Genomic DNA, 19,198 nt, shown 5'->3' with positions numbered 1-19,198 from the left:
CTCGTTTATGTGCGCACCTCCGGACTTCGCCGACCCTCCCCTGCTGGTGGCTGAACCAGCCTCTGCGTGAGGGAATGATTCTTGCCCCCCACCCCCGTCCCCGTTGTCCCTGGGCGAAGTGTCCCGAAACCCACGGCGTCCCAGGCGAGCGGCACAGCATATTAGCGCGTGTGCGGGAAATCCAGGTTTGGCCCTGGGGGCTGTAGGCGGAGCGCTGAGATGTGCGGTCGCGGAGACCAGTTCGCGACCTGGTGACACGTGGTTGCCCTGTGTTGAGGCTTCTCTGTTGAAGCTCTGTATGTCATGGCTTCTGAGGCTGGAGGCCCCTCTCCCTGCCCGCCATCTGGTGCGCTCTGTGCAGCTGACCGCCTGCGGATGTGCCTCCTTTGATGCACTGATGGGGGCCTGACCGACCATCGTGACTGCCAGTGGTGTCCCGGGCCTTGGCGGGGCACGTACCCTTTGTGGGCGTGTGTTGTCAGCCTCACCGCACATACGCAGATTGTGGGGCTGCTTTCCTTTCTCTGTGCTGTGGGAGGCCGCCTCTATGTGTACCCCTGTCAGCATGTCCAGGACACCTGGCAGTGAACTCTCTGGCGTTTTCCCTACATGGATGATACTGCCAGTAGCACCTGCTTCTTCTCTGTACACCATGAGAAAGATGATACATACTAAGGGTTGCCCGTTGACTAACAGCTCAAATTTAAAAAGCAGCGCCCAGCAGCTGTTTCTGAACAGGGGCATCTCATGCAAACCTTGCTTTAGGGAGAAGCCTAAGCTGCCTGCCTCCCTCACTGAACTTCCTGCACTGTGTTCCTGTAATCTGAACCAGCCCTTACAGAGGAGTTCCTGGAATCCTATTTCAACCAAGAGGACTGAGACTTTCCCTGTCCAACCAGAGCTGCACAGCTATATCCCAATTAGCATCTTCACTGACCAGATTGGCTCCATTCTCACCAATCAGGACAGTGTATTTTGGACCTAAGGGTGAAGATTTGTTGGAGTGTTTGCATGAGGATGGACCAAGGGCGCCCTTCGGTGGAAAGACTGAAGGCTGTTTCCCCAGCTGGAGTGGGAAGACTGGGGACGTCTTGCTGGAGCAGACCTGCGCAGGTAGAAGAATGGAATGGATAGGCGCACGTGGAGCAGAGCTGTCTAGCTGGAGGGGCCACCTTACCCAGAGACTGCCTCAACACCATGGTATCACAATTGAGCTGCTTACAATGAATAGTTTCCTTCACTGTACCCCAAATCGGAGTCTTTTCGGTCTTGAATTGCCACCCACGACCATCGGTTGGCATCTGGAAGATAAAGCCGTGCGTATGGTACATGCGACTAGGTCAGACGGCAAATGAACTCAGTTATGGGTCCTTTGGTCGCTTGATCTGTATTATAGTGACACAGTAACACCACTGAAATCAACTGGCACTGTAATACATGCCAACTGGTGCTGACCCCTATGGGGGTGTGGTGCTTGCATCTTTCAGATCAAAATGGGGGTTGTCAGCCTTCCCCAACTGGGACTTTGGACACGGGAGAAACTGGTGTGATTGTAACCCCCCCCATCCCCCACCGCCGGCAACAACCTGTTGGAATGCCTACTCTACCCCTTTTCACTGGTAGTCAAGGTACTGGCTGTGGTGACCAAAAGTGACAGGGAACGAAGGTTTAAATCAAAGGAAGCCTTTTAAGACAGATCCATTGGAGAAACTAGTCTGGTTGCCAGAAACTAGACATTCCAGCTGTGTGTCATCCGCTGAATTGTGGTGAACAGAGCATGTGGTCTTTGGGACAGTGTTATTTCTACACTCTTTGGAAGTGTCCTGTTTGTCATCTACAAAATCCGAGACACTATTGGGAAGTGTAAACTGGGTAACTCAGCTCCAACAATTCCTCTGCTATAATGGACTTACAGCAGAGGACTTAATAACATCTTGTTTAAGATGTTAATGTGGACATTAAAAATAAAACAGTCATTTTGACCAGCGAAGGTTTATTCAGCAAGAGCAGAGTTGCAATGTGGGAAATCGGAGGAAAAAGTTCAACAAAAGAGATGAACGTTAGGGGGGAGAAAGGAAGTGGGAGACATTGTTTGAGGAAGTGAGAATTCAGGGTGATAACTTTCTCATGGGGTGAGGGGCTGGAGTGAAAAAGTGGAAACAAGCCCAATGTCTTCTATTAATGCATTTGAATGTAAACACATTGTGGATAGCCACAGAACAGAATACTCAGCAATAAAAGGAATGAAATATTTAACATAAGTGACACCTGTGAACCTCAAAGTTATTATGCAGCATGAAGGAAGGAAACCATAATATAAAACATAGAAACTACATAAAGAAAGCAAAACTAAGTCAGTCTAGTTGCCATGAAGGCAGTTTTTAGCATGAGTCCATAAGTGGTTATGATTTTGACTGTTTGTTTCAATGGGTGCAGGCGCACCTTCTGTCAAAAATAATCAGCTTAAACATGTGCAGTTCCCATAGCATGTCTATGTAACAATCATTCAAACAAAAGTCTGTATTCTCCCACTTTTTTTCCCCAACCAGAGGCTGAGAAATGTTGACTGATGCTTTGGGAAGTGCAGCCCTGCATCAGTGGCAGGAAAAACACTCAGAAATGATCTTAATTGTTTGTCACTATTTCCTGCCACTTTAGTCTGCGGAGTCACAAAAGCTACACCCTGGGCTCTTCCTCCTGTTTTCACTTTCTAGCCTCTGCAGCAATATATGTATGTTCAGGTGATCAGTGCAGAGGCCACAGTAACAGCCAAAGCTTTGTTCGCTCCTACAGCCCAGACGCGCTGTCATCCCACACAACCAGTCAGTGGAACATCCGTGGGGCACCCTAGAACAGGGACGGCCTCTCAGTCTGCCACCCAGTGTTTCTGTACAAATTATGATTTGAGACTGGCCCCTGTAGTCTTGCAACCACTCACACCAGACAAGCCAAGTCTAGACATGAAGGCACATGATTCCTTTTGTAGTAGCTGTGAAAGAGTATCCCCACAGTAGTGCTCACCATGGTGTGACATCCTGGGGACAGGGGACCGATATAAATGTTTCAGAGGAGCATGCACCGGAGGCTGTCACGACAGTCTACACTCCTGTGGGCTGACGTCCAGGCTGCCCTGTCGTCTCTCCTAGGAGGCCTTGGGCAACCATGCAAGTTAGGCCACAAGTGGAAGCAGGTAGACCTTTGCAAGTTGCTAGCGTCACCCTGAGTGCGCGTGCCCGATTAATCAGAGAGGAGGGAAGGAGCTCCCCAACCCCGAATATTTAGGAACATCTGATATACCCTGCTGAACCTCTAGCTGGTAAAGGTGAGATGGCTTCTTGGCAGGGGCATGAATCAGGCAAGGGAACCGAGAAGAATATACAACAAGGCTCCTCAAAGCTCCTGAGGAACCCAGAACTCACGGAGCTGTATGTATTTCACCTTGCCACCCCCCACCCCACCCCCACCCACCGGCCCTGTTCTGTTTCAATCAACAGAAAAGCACCTTCGACCTGGGTGTACGTTCTGAGGCCAAACAAGGTCAGGTAGACTTTAGATGAGGGTTTTCACAAGTTGGGTGTGCACACATCAAGCATATGAGTGGTCAAGCTTCCGTGTCCATACAGCAGACCAGTGGCCAAAGGTTTGCCCACAGCTGCTGCCTGCATGAGGTTATCTGGTGTGAAGTTTTCTGTGCTGAATGATGTGGGAGCTCTGGCTAAAGGACTTGCCACACTCGCCACACTCGTAAGGCCTCTCTCCTGTGTGAACTCTCTGGTGCTGAATGAGGTTGGACTTTTGGCTGAAGGATTTCTCACACTCGTCACACTTATAAGGCCTGGCTCCCGTGTGAATTCTCCGGTGTTGATTGAGAGTGGAGCTGTGGCTAAAAGACCTCCCACACTCCCCACACTCGTAGGGCCTTTCGCCTGTGTGAATTCGCAGGTGCTGGACGAGTTTGCACTTGTAGCTGAAAGACTTTCCACATTCGCTGCACTTGTAAGGCCTGGCCCCATTGTGAATTTTCTGGTGCTGAATAAGGTTGGAGCTCTGGCTGAAGGAATTCCCACACTCCCCACACTTGTAAGGCCTGGCCCCAGTGTGCACTCGCTGGTGTTTAATGAGAGTCGAGCTGTAGCTGAAGGACTTCCTACAGTCCCCACACTCGTAAGGCTTCACTCGATTGTGGATGTGCAGGTGCTGAACGAGGCGGAGCTTGTAGGTGAAGGCTTTCCCACACTCGCTGCATTTGTAAGGCCTGGCTCCCGTGTGGATTCTGTGGTGCTGAATGAGGCTGTAGCTTTGGCTGAAGGTTCTCCCACAGTCACTGCACTCATAAGACTTTGCCGCCGTGTCAGTTCCCTGGCAGTGACTAAAGGTGGCGCTTTGGTGGACGGGTTTCTCCCACTCATAAGGACTAGCCTGAGGGTGAAGCTGATGATGCTGAAAGAGTTTGTATTTGCAGTCACTGTGCCCATAATGACTCGTTCCACTACGAAAGGCCTCCCCACCCCCATTCTTGAAGCCGCTGGGTGACCTAGCCTCTTTGAGAGTGGCCTGATGCTGGAGAAGACTCAACATGGCCAGGAAGTCCTTCCCCACTGCCCCACAGGTCAAGGTGAAAGGCTTCCCTGAGACGTGGAGTTGACAGCTCGTCACCAATGAGGCCGTGTGCGTGTCCCTCCGCAGTGGCTTCTCATCACTGTGCTGCTGATGCTGGTAAAGGTTTGGGGTGAACCAGGCGTGTTCCCCCCAGACCCCACAGGCACGGGATTTCTGCCCAGGATGGAACCCGTGCTGTGCCGTGAGGCACAAAATGTCTCTCTCCACCAGGACACTCTTCTCACAGGTGTGAGTCTTCTGGGTGGCTGGAGTTTGGCCCAGGGGCGTTTGTTCCACAGAAACACTCTGCACAGAAAGCACCTCCTCCTCCATTCCGTACCAACAACCTGAAAGCACAGAAAGGCTGGAGAGTGTACGTGGATTTGGGGGGGAGGGACAGCCCCATCACTGAAAGAAGTGAGGCCTGTGGATTGTTTTCAAGATGTGACAGTTGTGACCAGTTTGACGGGAAAAGGGCTGCTCTGTAGCACTGGGACTCTAAAAGACACAAGAATTTCGGGGTCCCCAACTGACTCCTCTGTGTGTGGAAGTTTCTGTCCAGGCCCAGATGGTTGCAACTAGCCAGAATGCTGTTCAGAGTCTATCTCACAGATGCACGCACTCCTTGCAACACGTTACATGTGACGCAACAGTGGCGGTAGCCAAAGACCAGAAGTCACAGTAGAAATGAGAAGTTATGGAATTGTCACCAATGGGGAAGGAAAGGGACTCGAGGTGTGGGGTTGCTGGCAGCAGTGCTGACATGGTGGGCACAGAACAGGTTCCTGGTGAGTGACCTGAACACACCCTGTTGTCCTGCCCTCCCCCAGCTGGCATTCACCAGGACCTGGCCTCCTCTGAGCCCATGGTGCTAGGGTTGGTATCATGTCCATTCGGTGAGGCACCCCAGACTCTTATTCCCGAACCCCAGGTGAACAATCTGGGACCAGGATGATACCAGCACTAAGGTGACAGGTGAGGGGACTAGCATTGGCCCAGAGCAATTCTGCACATAACACATAAACAGGAAACAAAAACCAAGTGTTCATCTCCAAAGGTAGTGTAGTGGACATACTAGTTACAAGTGCTGGCAGACGGGGAGAAATGTCAGCTAGGAGGGAGAAAAACCGGCTGGGGCAGTGGTGCCAGGTGTGGGTGGTTACAGTTACACTGCCGGGGGAAGTCAGGCAAGGTAATGACCCACCAGGCTGTGTGGGGCCACGAGTCCAAGAAGGGGGCACTTGCTCAGCCCACCTGGATTGACCCCAGCACCCAGTCAGGGAGCTGGGAGGAAACAAGGCCGTAGCTAGAGTCCAAAGGGGAGAGGGAAGCTAAGAGCAGAGTTGAGCCTGGGACCCTGGGGAGGCTGTGAGTCTTACCCAGTGAGGTCACAAGTGCAAAGTTCTCCAGCATCACATCGTGGTACAGGCATCTCTGAGTTTCATCCAGGAGCCCCCACTCCTCCCAGGAGAAGTACACGACCACGTCTTCAAAGGTCACACGGCCCTGCCATAACAGGGAGAGGTGAGAATACAGACAGCCCCACAAATCCATCCCAAAATGTCTGCCCCCTGCTCATCCAATTCAGAAGACACAAGGCCCTGGTGCCACTCATGTCACTCTGTCCTCAGGAGACGGCCCACATACACGTAATCGAAGTTCAGGGCCTTACCAGCCCCCAGCCAGGCAATTCCCCTGAAATCCTGCAGTTACCTCCCAGGTGTCCACCCAATCGTACCTCCAACCTTCACTGTAAGTCCCTAATACCAAGGACCATGGCCATCAGTTCAAACGCACTCTCTGCCTGCACATCTGTCATTGCACCCCACCACCATGTCCCCTCAGGTACCCCCTTTGTCCTGCACCCGCTCCTCCATACTCCTCACAGGCCGTCAAGAGTACTTGGCACCATCAAACACGATCCAGGACACTACAGACCTAGTGGCCCCTCAAGTCCACTGTGAAGGCCCCAGGCTGGCAGTCTTCTCACTTTGTGGGTATTGATGCCCACTCAGCAGCCTGCCCTTTTCTTTACACCTACCTTTATTCACAGCCCAGCACAAAGTAGCAGTCACACGGGACATCACACTAAGAACCTCATTCTAGACTTTTATGCCCAGCTGCCTCCAGTCTGTGTTTTCTACAATAGGACAGAGTCTGAACATCTCCTCACTGAAAATGACTCCCACGGTTGCTAAAAACCCTGGGGCGGTGGGGGAGGGGTCTCATCACCAATCCCTCCCATTCTCTTCCTCACGCTCCGAGAACATGGTCCACTCCACCTGGACTTTGTGGCCGCTTCCTCAGCAACTACATGGAACATGTAAAGGCAGGGGTAACCACCTCCATGTTGTGACTCACCCCGCCCCCTTTACTCCTGCCTCCCTGTTGCCCAGGAGAAGGAAAAGCGACCTCTATTTTCCTCCATACTTGCAGCTCAGCCTCATCTGCAAGCATTTTGTACATGCTGGTACCTCTGCTCGTAACAGTCTCATATCGAGTGCTGCATGTATGAACAGCCTGTGTTTCATGCTTCTCCAGAATCCCAGACACCACGGGGATGAAGTGGGACACCCTTCCCTTAGCTGTGTCGACAATCAGAGGAGACAGAGGAAACCGTGGTGGGGCTCAGTGGGCTCTGGTCTCCATTGAGTCGCCTGGAGTCAGGAGACCTCAGCTGATTATCTACACTTTGGGATTCAGGCCTCAGGGCTGACTCTTATTCAACCTCCCTTTGCCACGTCACTGTCATCACCCCTCTGCAGTCTGCTCTTGTAAACAGCCTCTTCAGAAGCTTTTATATCCTTAAATCATGTTTCTCGTTCAGTGAAAGGCTCCCAGGGCCCCCCAGGCTGACAGTCCAGGTGCCACTCCACCTCACACACTCTGATCCAAGATGCTCCCAGCTCGCTTGCCCTTCCCTGTCTTTATACTGTCAGCCCCTCTCCCATCCATTACACCCACCAGCGTCTCACTATCCTGGATGTTGGGGCCTGAGCTGCAGGACATGAGTTGGCCCTGGGGAGATGTGCATTCACCTGAGCCGGGACCCTGAGCGTGACTGCTGCCATCGGACTCTGTGCAGTTGGGACAACGGCTCTTGTTGTGCCTTCTTTGACCAGCTGTTGCATCTGGAGCCTCTGAACAGGAAACAGACCTAAGAGAACAATACTCGAACTCCCGCCCCAGTGTGACGGCATACACAGAAGCACCCCTCTCCTGGACCTTCATTGGCTCTTCTAGGCAATGATGTTCTCACAGCTCCATAGGTGTCCCGGAACAGAGGGAACGCAGCACTACAAGGGGTGGGCGTCCTGGCTCCTTCTTAAAGGAGCCGTGCCAAGATTCCTGGGGTGTTGCCTGCAACTGATCATATAGCGTTTTAGAGCCATGATTTCAGACGCCACGAAGTACCCACAAACTACAAGTATTCAGATGACCCCAAAGGCTACAAATGCCCATGGACATGGGTGGGGGAAAATATAAATCTCCAAACCACATTCCCACAACCTTTGTGTTAGCCCCTTTATAGTTATGTAGACAGTCACTGACACCTCCTGTGCTCACTAGTTTCCATGGTTTTTGCATAGAGCCTTGTCTATTTGAGTATTAGACCAGCCGAAAGAACCTTGAGAGGGAGGGAGAGGCTTCCTCCCCGCCAGAACGCAATAAAGTAAAACGAACCAAACGTGCTCACCAGGATCAGGATGGTGCCCGTGGCGCTGGCTTCAGAGGAGGGTCCAGAAAAAAGTCTAGTGCTGAGGATGTACCGGACTCACTGCTTGTACCTGCAAAGCGCAAAGACAATGGTGCTATCAGCGCAAACACATTACATCAATAGCGCACACATTGACTCTGTTCCCTCAGCCTGTCCATTCTGTCTGGAATGTCCCAGGGAAATGCGGATATATCGAGCCCCTGCTGCTCAACAAAACTGTCACTCTCATAGGAATGTCGACAGACCAAGAGTTTCAGGATCCAGTAAGGAAAGAGCAGAAGCGGAGGAACCGGCACAAAGTTGGCCCAGTCTGTGTAAAAAGAAGTCAAGTTCACACCCAGCAAACCTGTGAGTGGTAGACGATCACTTTAGAGCAGGGGTGTCCAAACTTTTTTCAACGTTTTTTACCAAGGGCCATATGCGGTAAAAGACAGAAACAGCTGGGCCACTAACTCGAGGTGAAGTACATATTGACTCACAGGGTTTATTTAAGTAAACTAAATATATTTTTGGAATTTGCTGCGGGCCAATTAAAAATGGATTGCGGACCGCAGTTGGCTCACAGGCCGCAGTTTTGACACCCCTCCTTTAGAGAAAGAACCAACTTGTCAGGTTCTCAACACTTCCTCTTTTGAGTTAGAAAGTTAGAGTGAGGGATTTCCAAAGATCCCAACCCAGTCCAAGTGAGCATAATAATATCCGAATTCTAGGTACTAGAAACTACTTCCTCCACTTAGAGGCTGATTTATCTTACTCAGAGGAAAGTAAAGACAAAGAAAGCATAGTGGATAGATGACATATTACAAAATTGTACACCTGAAACCTATGTAACTTTACTAACAATTGTGACCCCAATAAACTTTAATTTAGAAAAAAAAAGAATAGTTGATTATTATCATCATATGGGGAAGTCTTTGCTCACGTTAACAATTCTCTTAATTTCATAATAATTACAAAGCTATTTTCTGTAGATGAGCATCAAATGAATAAATTATCTAGCACCCTCATGATGTGGACACATGCTCAATAAATTCTGTCTAAGGCTGACCCTACAGTTCATAATCTTACACTTAAAAAGTATCAAAGGGGCCGGCCTGGTGGCTCAGGCAGTTGGAGCTCCTTGTTCCTAACGCCAAAGGCTGTCAGTTTGATTCCCACATGGGTCAGTGGGCTCTCAACCACAAGGTTGCTGGTTTGATTCCTCGACTCCCGCAAGGGATGGTGGGCTGCGCCCCGTGCAACTGACACCGAACACGGCACCTTGAGCTGAGCTGCTGCTGAGCTCCCGGATGGCTCAGTTGGTTGGAGCACGTCCTCTCAACCACAAGGCTGCTGGTTCAACTCCCCCAAGGGATGGTGGGATGCGCCCCCTGCAACTAACAACGGCAACTGGACCTGGAGCTGAGCTGCCCCCTCTACAACTAAGATTGAAAGAACAACTTGACTTGGAAGAAGTCCTGGAAGTACACACTGTTCCCCAATAAAGTCCTGTTCCCCTTTCCCAATAAAATCTTTAAAAAAGTATCAGAACATCCTCTTTATTTAGCTCTTTTTCCCTCAAAATTGCAGTAAAGTCAATTGATTTGTGTGCTATGTAAACATTTTAAAAAGTCAATATAAAAACTGTTATGGCACTTATATTGAAAAATGATAGCAAAATACTAGTAACAACCTGTGTCCTTCCTTCCAGGGATGAAGAGTAGTTGAGCAAATTCTGTTACATCCTCCATACAGTGGAATACACTAGTCAGCAGTAAAAAGGAATGACTGATACGTGCAAGAATCTGGATGAACTGCAAGCATATGCTGTTTAGTACAAAAGTACCCCAAAGTGCCATACTGTGCCATGCCCTTTCACTTGTGTACTTTCTCAAAATCATGTAACTACAATGAAAGGAATGATTTACCAGGACAGGGGTGGGTATACAAACATAGCAGGAGATACTGCTTTGTGGTGATATACCAGTTCTCTATCTTGATTGCTGTGGGGTAACGTGAGTCTAGAGAGTAGAACATTCTGTAAAAGTACACATACATACTCACAAGTTAAAAATGGTGAAAAGGAATGAAATTTTAATCTTATCCTATAGCTTTCTAAGAATGGAATGGAATTTCATACTGTTTAGGCAACTTCCTGTGACTAAAATAAAAATAGAACTAACTGCAAACCAAATCCCACACCTTACTTACCCAAAGAGGAATTTTCCTATCTATTTTTTAAACTCACTATTTTGACTATAGTTCTAAAACATGTTGGAGAGTCAGCATCACAGCAGAGTGGGAACTCCTTTGCTCCCTCCCTTATTCACAAGTTGGACAAGTGTTAGTTAAGAAACAAGCCTGAAAGATCCACACATGGCTCTCCATCTGAAGGTGGGAATACTGGAATGAACAAGGAGGGTAAAGACAGGGACAGTAGCCGCAGATGCAGTTCAGCGCCCACCTTGGTACGGTAGTGGTAGAGAAGTAAGGCTGCAACCTTCACACTATGGCCTGGAGCGTAACAGGGACAGAAGCTGTGTGCCTCCCAGAAAAGGTATTGCCCTGGGAGCCCTCAAAACCATTTGTCTACCACCCGCCACATCCCCCACCACTGGTGGTGCTCCTTAACAGAGGCGACACCCACCGTCCCAGTGGATACAAGGTATTCTGCTGCACCTTGATCCCAGAGGTGCAAATACTGCTGGTAAGAGAAAACAAAACTTGGGCTATACCACAGTCTACTGGAAAACAAAGAAAGCACCCATTATAAAGCATGGGAAATAGAGCCAGACAGACAGATAGAAGAATTAGTGAGTTCGAAAATACAAATGTAGAAATGACTCAGATGGAAGGAGAGAGAACTAAGTATTTTAAAAATTGAGAGAATTCAGCAAGAATTACCAGGCTCCACTCAGACTGTCAAAAAGAAGACCATAACCCACAAAGGAAACTCCATTATTCAGTAGACTGGAAGGAAATATTCAAAATATTGAAAGAGGTACCATCAGCCAAGGACTATATATCTATACCTATACCTATATCTATATATCCTTATGCAGCAAAGTTACCCTGTAGATAGGAAGGAGAAAGGCAGGCTTCCCAAACAAAAGCTGAGAATTTACCACCATGAGACCTGCCTCTGCCCTAAGAACGCCAACTAAAATGACAGTCAGAAGCGAAAAGAAATAATGGAGACACAGAACAACCAGAAAACAAAAGATAAAATAGCTGCAGTGATTCCTCATCTACTAATTATTACCCTCGACGCAAATGGACTGAACTCACCAATCAAAAGGCACAGAGTAGTGGCATGGATTCAATAAGACCAAAATATATGTTGGCTGCAGGACACTCCTCTCTGCTTCAAAGATAAACATGGGCTCAAAGTGAAGGGGTGTAAGATGATACTTCAAGCAAACAGCATCCAGAGATCAGTGAGGGTAGCCACACTTACATCAGATGAAATAAAGAAGACAACAGACAGAGAAATGGACAATTAAATTTATCAAATTTAGATGCGCCAAAAGATATAAAGCAACTACTAACGGACCAAAGGGAGAAACTGACAAAATAAAAAATGAAGAGACGTTAAAATGGACTATCCAAGCATACTGTGAAAGGCTAGATGCCAACAAGTTCCTAGATGTATACAACCCACCGAGACTGAATGATGAGGAAGTGGAAAACCTACACAGACCGATCACTAGGAAGGAAACTGGAAGTCATCCAAAACCTCCCAGAAAACAAACTCAAGGGTCAGACGGCTTTGTAAGTGAATTCTACCAAACATGTGATAACCAATTCTTCTTAATTTCTAAAAAACTGAAAAGGAGGGAATAGTTCTTAACTTTTACAAGACCATCATTACCCTGGTACCAAAACCCAGGCAAGGACAACACACAAAAAGAAAATCACAGGCCAATATCTCTGATGAACACATATGCAAAATCCTCAAAAAATATCAGCAAGTCACATACCACAATGATGTAGGGTTTATTCCAGTGATACAAGAAGGGCTCACACATCAGCAAACCAAACAATGTGAAACACCAACATGATCACAGCAATAGATGCAGAAAAAGAATTTGACAAGCTACAACATCCATTTCTGATAAACACTCTCAGCGAAGTGGGAATAGAGGGAACATACTTCAACACAATAAAGGACTCTCCACTACCATCATACTCAATGGAGAAAAACTGAAAGCTTTTCCTCTAACATCAGGAACAAGACAAAGATGCCCACTCTCACTACTGCTATTCAACATAGTACTAGAAATGCTGGCAAGAGAAAGGAATAAAAGCATCAAAATCAGGAATGAAGAAGTAAAGCTCACTTTTTGCAGATGACCTAACTCTACATATAGAAAACCCTTAAGACTCTACCAAAAGACTATTAGAAACAATAAACAAAGACAGCAAAATTGCACGATATAAAATCAGTATGTAACAATCCCATTTACAACTGAGAAATAACTGAGGAGAAAGACCTGTTACAGTGGAAATTACAAGACACGGTTCAAAGAAATGGAAAGATTCAGGCCTGCCTGGTGGCTCAGGTGCTTGGAGCACCGTGCTCCTAATGCCGAGGTCGCCAGTTCAATTCCCACATGGGCCAGTGAGCTGGCGCCCTCTACAGCTAAGATTGTGAACAGCTCTCCCTGGAGCTGGGCTGCCTTGAGCAGCCAGAGGTTGGCGTGAACTGCCATGGGCTGCTGTGTGATGCCGCGGGCTGCTATGGGCTACCGTGTGCTGCGATGAGTGGCCGGTGGCCAACATTGAGTGGCCGGCAGCCGGCAAGAGCTGCCGTGAGCTGCCGACCAACGACTGGAGACCGACTGCCTGGAGGGAAAAGGGGGCAAAGCTCATAATACCAGCATGGGTCAGGGAGCTGTGTCCTACACAATTAGACTGAGAAACCACGGCTTGAACCGTAGTGGAGGCAGAAGAAAGTGGGGAAAAAAAGAATTGGAAAGATTCCATGTTCAGGGATTGGAAGAATTGACATAGTTAAAGGGCCCATATTACCTAAAGCAATCTACAGATTTAATGCAATCCCCATCAAAATCCCAATGCCATTTTTCACAGAAATAGAACAAAAACCCTCAAACTTATATGGAAACTACAAAAGATTACAAATAGCCAAAGCAATCCTGAGAAAAGAGAACAAAGACAGAGGTAATACACTCCTCAGTGAAACAATAAAATACACATAACAAAACAGAAGCACTCAACTTATGGACCTTGGTTGCAGAGGGGTTTTTGTGAACTTAACCCCAAAGGCAAGGGAAGGAAAAGCAAAAATAAATGAATGGGACTACAAAAAAACTAAAAAAAACCCATCAACCAAAATTATAAGACAACCTACTGCAGACAGCAAAAAAAAACCATCAACAAAATGACAAGACAACTTACTGAAGATAGAAAATATTTGCCAATGATACACGTGGTAAGTTAATATCCAATATAAGGAACTCATACAATTTCACACCAAAAAAACAATCCAATTAAAAATGGACAGAAGACCTGAATAGACATTTTTCCAGAGTACATACAGATGGCCCACAGACACATGAAAAGATGCTCAATGTCATTAATCATCAGAGAAATGCAAATTAAAACCACAATGACCACCTCACACCTGTCAGGATGGCCATCATCAATAAATCAACAAACAAATGTTGGTGATGATGTGGAGAAAAGGGAACCCTCATGCTGGTGGTATGATTACAAATTGGTGCAGCCACTATGGAAAACAGTATGGAGGTTCCTCAAAAAATTAAACACAGAACTACCTTATGCCCCAGCAAACACACTTCTGGGTATTTGTCTGAAAAAATCCAAAACACTAATTTGAAAAGACATATGCACCCCTATGTTCACTGCAGCATTATTTGCAATAGCCAAGATATGGAAGCAACCTAAATATCCATTGATAGATGACTGGATAAAGAACACATGGTATATATATGCAATGGAACATCACTCAGCCATAAAAAAGACTGAAATCTTGCCATGTGACACCATGGATGGACCTAGAAATTAAACAAAGACAAACACTATATGGTTTCACTTATATGTGGAATCTGAAAAACAAAATAAATAAACAAACCAAACTCAAAGATACAGAGAACATTTTGATGGTGGTCAGATGGAAGACGGTTGAGGGTCTGGGTGAAAAAGGGGAAGGGATTAAGAACTACAAATTGGACCCTGGCCATCTTGTTAGCTGCTCTTGGTTGGGGCTGTCCCACACCTAACGCAGGAAAATGGTGGCCACAAAAAAAAAGATGAAAAAGTCACTACAGTCAATCAACTCTAGACTCCAACTTGTTATGAAAAGTGGAAAGTATGTGCTGGGGTACAAGCAGACTCTGAAAATGATCAGACAAGGCAAAGCAAAACTGGCCATCCTTACTAACAACTGCCCAGCCTTGAGGAAATCTGAAATAGAGTACAGTACTATGCTATGTTGGCCAAGACTAATGTCCATCATTACAGTGGCAATAATATTGAATTGGGCACAGCGTGTGGAAAATACTACAGAGTATGCACACTGGCCATCACTGATCCAGGTGTTTCTGATATCATTAGAAGCATGCCAGAACAGACTGGTGAAAAGTAAATCATGCAGAATTTTTAATAAAACTGGTCCGAGTTGTTTAAAAAAAAAAAAAAGAACTATAAGTTGGCAGTTATAAAAAACAGTCACAGCATAGGGAATATAGTCAATAAGTACAGCATAGGGAATATAGTCAATAATATTGTAATAATTATGGACGGTGTCAGGTGGGTATTACTTATTGGAGGATCACTTTGTAAGTTATAAATATCTAATCACTATGTTGTACAACTGAAACTAATATAATATTGAATGTCAACTGTCATTGAAAAATAAAAAAAATTCTAAAAAAAATTAAAACCCCTTGTGGGTGTTCACATGTGCAAGTTCATTAATGCAAACATTTGTATGTACGGGTATGTGCATACATACATTTTTGTGTATGCATGTTTACGTGTGGGTGGGCAGAGAGCAGGAAAAGGAACAGAAACAAGTGTTTCTGGGTACTTCTACTAAAGATGATCAAATTGTGTATCATAAGAGTTGGTTATTCTGACTCAAGGTTGTGTATTTGCACAATTGCATCAGAGCCACAGAATGTTTTCAAAGTCATTCACAAGGTTCTAATAGCCTGAAACTAACTGAACAGATGTGTATACCGGTTTTGTGTGCTTTCATATCCATTGTTTTATTTTATCGTACCAGCAGCCAGCTGAGTGATAAATGCGTGTTTTTTACCTTTCTTTTTAAAGGAATAACCAGGGTTCTAAAAAAAATAGCAAAACATGCTCATTAACACTAGAATATAGATGCCCTCTAGATTTTGTGCTCACTGCGCTTTCTAGTATACCTAGCATTGCCTGACAGACTATAACATACCTAGTTTTATTTGAATTTCAGGTGAGTAATGAGTAATTTTATAAGGTATATTGCATGGAACATACACTAAAAAATTCAGTTTATCTGAAATTCACATTTAACTAAGTGTCCTGTATTTTCATTTCCTAATCTGCCAATCCTAAGTATACCAGTAATGCATTATTTTAATTGGGTATCATATGTGAAACTGGCTATATTAGTTTCTAATTGCTGCTATAACAAATTGCCATGAATTTAGTGGCTTAAACAACACAAATTTATTATGTTACAGTTCTGTAAGTCAGAAGTCCAAAATGAATCTCACTGGTGTCAACAGGGCTGCCTTCCCTTCTGGAGGCTCTAGAAAAGAATCCATTTATTGCCTCTGCCAGTTGTAGAGGCCACTCACATACTTGGCCTAATGGCCCCTTTCGGTCTCAAAGCCAGCAATGGTCAGTGAGTCTCACCCTGCATCACTCTGACACTTTCCCTTTTTCATCATTTCCTTATGATTATACCTGGCAAGCCCAGATATCCAAGATAATCTCCCAATCTCACGTCAGCTGATTAGCATTCTTAATTCCATCTACAGTGGTACCTCGGTTTTCTAACGTAATTCGTTCCAGAAGATCATTCAAGTCCTGAAAGTTTCGAAAACAGCCAACAGCTAGGCCTCAGGATCTTGCAGAGGAAGCTGCGACTTCCGAGGCGTGTTCGAAAACTGAAGCATTTACTTCCGGTTTATGGTGTTTGTAAACCGAAATGTTCGTCAATGGAGATGTTCGAAAACCGAGGCACTACTGTACTATCTTAATTCTCCTTTAGCACATAACCTAACCATTACTAGGAGGACACCTTTTTTATTTTTTTTAAGGTGGGGCAGTACTCTACCTACCACATTGGCCTAGAAACTATAACTCCAATAAGCTACAACAAACCCTCCCTCCCCCAACTGTTTTCCCACAGGCCACCAGTACGGTTTTAAGACTATCATGCTGGGTCCTCCTCTAGCCTTGACAGTATGGCAGTGACACCAACGACTCCCATCTTCTTTATGGGTGGTTTCTCCTTTATCCTTAACTGCATATTGATACCACTGTACAGAAGAGGAAAAAAAAAAAACAACCCAGTTTCACCTTTTCTTCAGGTTTCTATTCTGGTAGTTGCAATTTCTCCCTTATTGCTTTCATTCCAACTATTCTCAGATAGAGTCTTTATCTTGATAGAAGTAAAAATATTTTGTTATTTTCATGGCTTTATTGATCTATAACAACTTAACATAAAGTGCACAATGTGATGAGTTTTAACATATATACACGTATGAAACCATCACCATCGTCAAGATAGTGAACATATGCATCACCACCCCAAATTTTTTCATGACATTCCTTCTCATTCCAACCACCATTCTCAAGCAATCACTGATACTGATCTGCTTATGTTGTGATAGACTAAGTTCATTTTCTAGAATCTAATAAATGGAAATATGCTGTGTGTTCTTTCTCAAAATTCTTCCACTCAGCATCATTACTTAGCTATTCATCCCTGTTTTTTTGCATACACCTATATTTCATGTTACAGACTGACATTTGGGGGAGGTAGATTAGATTAGATGAGTTCACCAGGCTGAGACCCTCACGATGAGATTAGTGCCTTCGTAAGATACACCAGAAGTTGCTCTTCCTGTCTTTCCACCATATGAAGACACCAGTTTGCACCTTGATCTTGGATTTCTCACCTTCCAGAACTAAGAAATAAATTTCTGTTCATTAAGCCACCCAGTCCTAAGAATGTAGGTGGAACCCTCAGCCTGCTAATCCAGGCGTGACTCAGCCTCACTGTTTCTCGCAAGCACAAACCCCAGCTTTCCCGAATATTCCCGGCTCAATTGCACATACCAGTTCCTCGCCTGTAACCTTCTCCCACATCTATTTACACCCTCAACAGTAACACTAAACATTCCCAGTCACTATCAAAAATAGGACCACATCTACTAGTGCCTCACGGTCCTGGACGCCAGGGGCTGGGCTGCAGGACGTGAGCAGGTGCCTCGCACCCCAGGCTTTAGGGTCCGGGTGGGGTGAGGGCGGTGTGGACCCGGGAGACGCGCACTTACCTGAGCCGTGTCTATCGGCCTGGCCGCCGCCATCCCGGCCTGTGGGCTGAGTAGGGCCGGGAGCCGGCTGGAGGTTCGTACCCCGGGAACCATCTTACGCGTCGCCGCGGCCGAATTCCCACACTCGCCTTTGTAAGGTAGGGACGATGACCCCTCTGACTCCTTCTCTGTCCGGTACCCCACCACAACCCAGCACTCTTGAAACCTCCACCCAGATGAACACACCCGAACAGCCAAAATGACCGCCGGGAGGAGGACGCCGGAAGTCCCGCCCCGCGCTCCATTCTGAGCCCTCATTTGCTCAGCAAGGTTGCCATTCGACACAGAGCATCCAGGGTAATGTATTTCCCCTAGATTGATGTAGGCGCTCTGGCCTACCGCGGAAACTTTTAGACCCCTGAGGGGCGCTGGGAAAGAGTATCAACCGGTCTGGGGACTTCGGATGGTCTCCGTCCCTTCTTAAAGGGGCAGAACTCAGGTTTCTGGGGGTTGTTGTGCATTGCCTGCCCTTATTCACGCAAGTTTTTCTGGATGAAAAAGGGGCCACATACTAAACCTGACAAGCTAGCGGAGGCCTCCTATAAACTCAGAGACCGAAATTCACCACATAGGATGCTCTGAACATAAAAATCCCTAACTAAAAGTGGGTCGTGGCTGGTAGCCACATCCTTGGCCTGTAGCTTCCTTGACAAAGGTCAATCTTTACCTTAAGTGAGCCCGTCTGTTGTCTTTTTTTGCATCTAAGATAACATACCCTTGGAATGTCAGGGTATTTATTCCCTTTTTCCAGACCCCCTCCCTGACAGGGTACAATCTACCACACCTAACATTGTTCTTATACCCTGATTACCATCTCTATGTGGTGTAAAATCCTATTAACTATGCTGTACACATCAATGTAGAAAAAATATCTGTCTCTCCAATTTACTTTTTATCCAATCGCAGAGATTTTCCCACTTTGCTTTCTCCCACCTCCGTAACTTACCACCCCTGGATTTCATGTAACCTTCTTCTTTTGATTCTAATATATAAAATAAGTTGCAAAACCGCCATTTTCTGGAGCATTTTCTCAATCTGTTGAGATTTTGCTTCCTGGCAACTGTCGTCAGTTTGGCTCAAATAAACTCATAAGCTTTCTCTTAGACTGACGGTTTTTTCGTCAACAGTTTGGAGATGTATTATCTTAGATTCTGTGAAGTTCCCAGAGGTAAAATATATTACTTCAGATGCCCCCAAAGGCTACAGATCCAAATGCACATACTCTGTAGTTTTCACCATCCAATGATGTTTCACCAGAACTATTTCCGTTACCACCTTTGAATCACTACATAGTCATTGTTAATAGCTTTCTGTAGTTTTGCAT

At 46.2% G+C, this 19,198-nt stretch overlaps 1 protein-coding gene and 1 pseudogene across 5 annotated transcripts in view; one reads left to right on the top strand and one right to left on the bottom strand.

Annotated features, from left to right (window-relative positions):
* Positions 1–17,358, top strand: part of LOC141567605 (large ribosomal subunit protein eL30 pseudogene) — a 44,754-nt pseudogene extending 27,396 nt beyond the window's left edge. The window contains exon 2 of the transcript XR_016022161.1: positions 10,008–17,358. The product of XR_016022161.1 is annotated as a large ribosomal subunit protein eL30 pseudogene (transcript). The remainder of the gene's footprint in view (positions 1–10,007) is intronic.
* On the bottom strand, positions 1,977–18,100 carry LOC109434537 (zinc finger protein 418-like). 4 transcript variants are annotated; one of them, XM_019711602.3, is made up of 5 exons: positions 17,836–18,100; positions 8,297–8,387; positions 7,564–7,965; positions 5,979–6,105; positions 1,977–4,946 (listed from the first exon to the last, which is right to left on the bottom strand). In XM_019711602.3, the coding sequence occupies exons 3-5, from the start codon at positions 7,828–7,830 to the stop codon at positions 3,670–3,672; spliced, it is 1,671 nt and encodes a 556-aa protein (XP_019567161.3). In that variant the 5' UTR covers positions 7,831–7,965; positions 8,297–8,387; positions 17,836–18,100; the 3' UTR covers positions 1,977–3,669. The 4 variants fall into 4 exon arrangements, with proteins under 4 accessions (XP_019567161.3, XP_019567162.3, XP_074171638.2 ...); XM_019711603.3 differs by having other exon boundaries at positions 7,638–7,965; XM_074315537.2 differs by having other exon boundaries at positions 7,638–7,756.
* Between the last annotated feature and the right edge of the window lie 1,098 nt (positions 18,101–19,198).

The sequence above is a fragment of the Rhinolophus sinicus genome, chromosome 8, assembly GCF_057876585.1.
Source record: "Rhinolophus sinicus isolate RSI-liver-muscle chromosome 8, RSI-T2T, whole genome shotgun sequence".
In the NCBI taxonomy this organism is placed as follows: domain Eukaryota; kingdom Metazoa; phylum Chordata; class Mammalia; order Chiroptera; family Rhinolophidae; genus Rhinolophus; species Rhinolophus sinicus.
The sequence above is the reverse complement of the archived record's forward strand: the minus strand, read 5'-3'. Positions and strand labels throughout refer to the sequence as shown.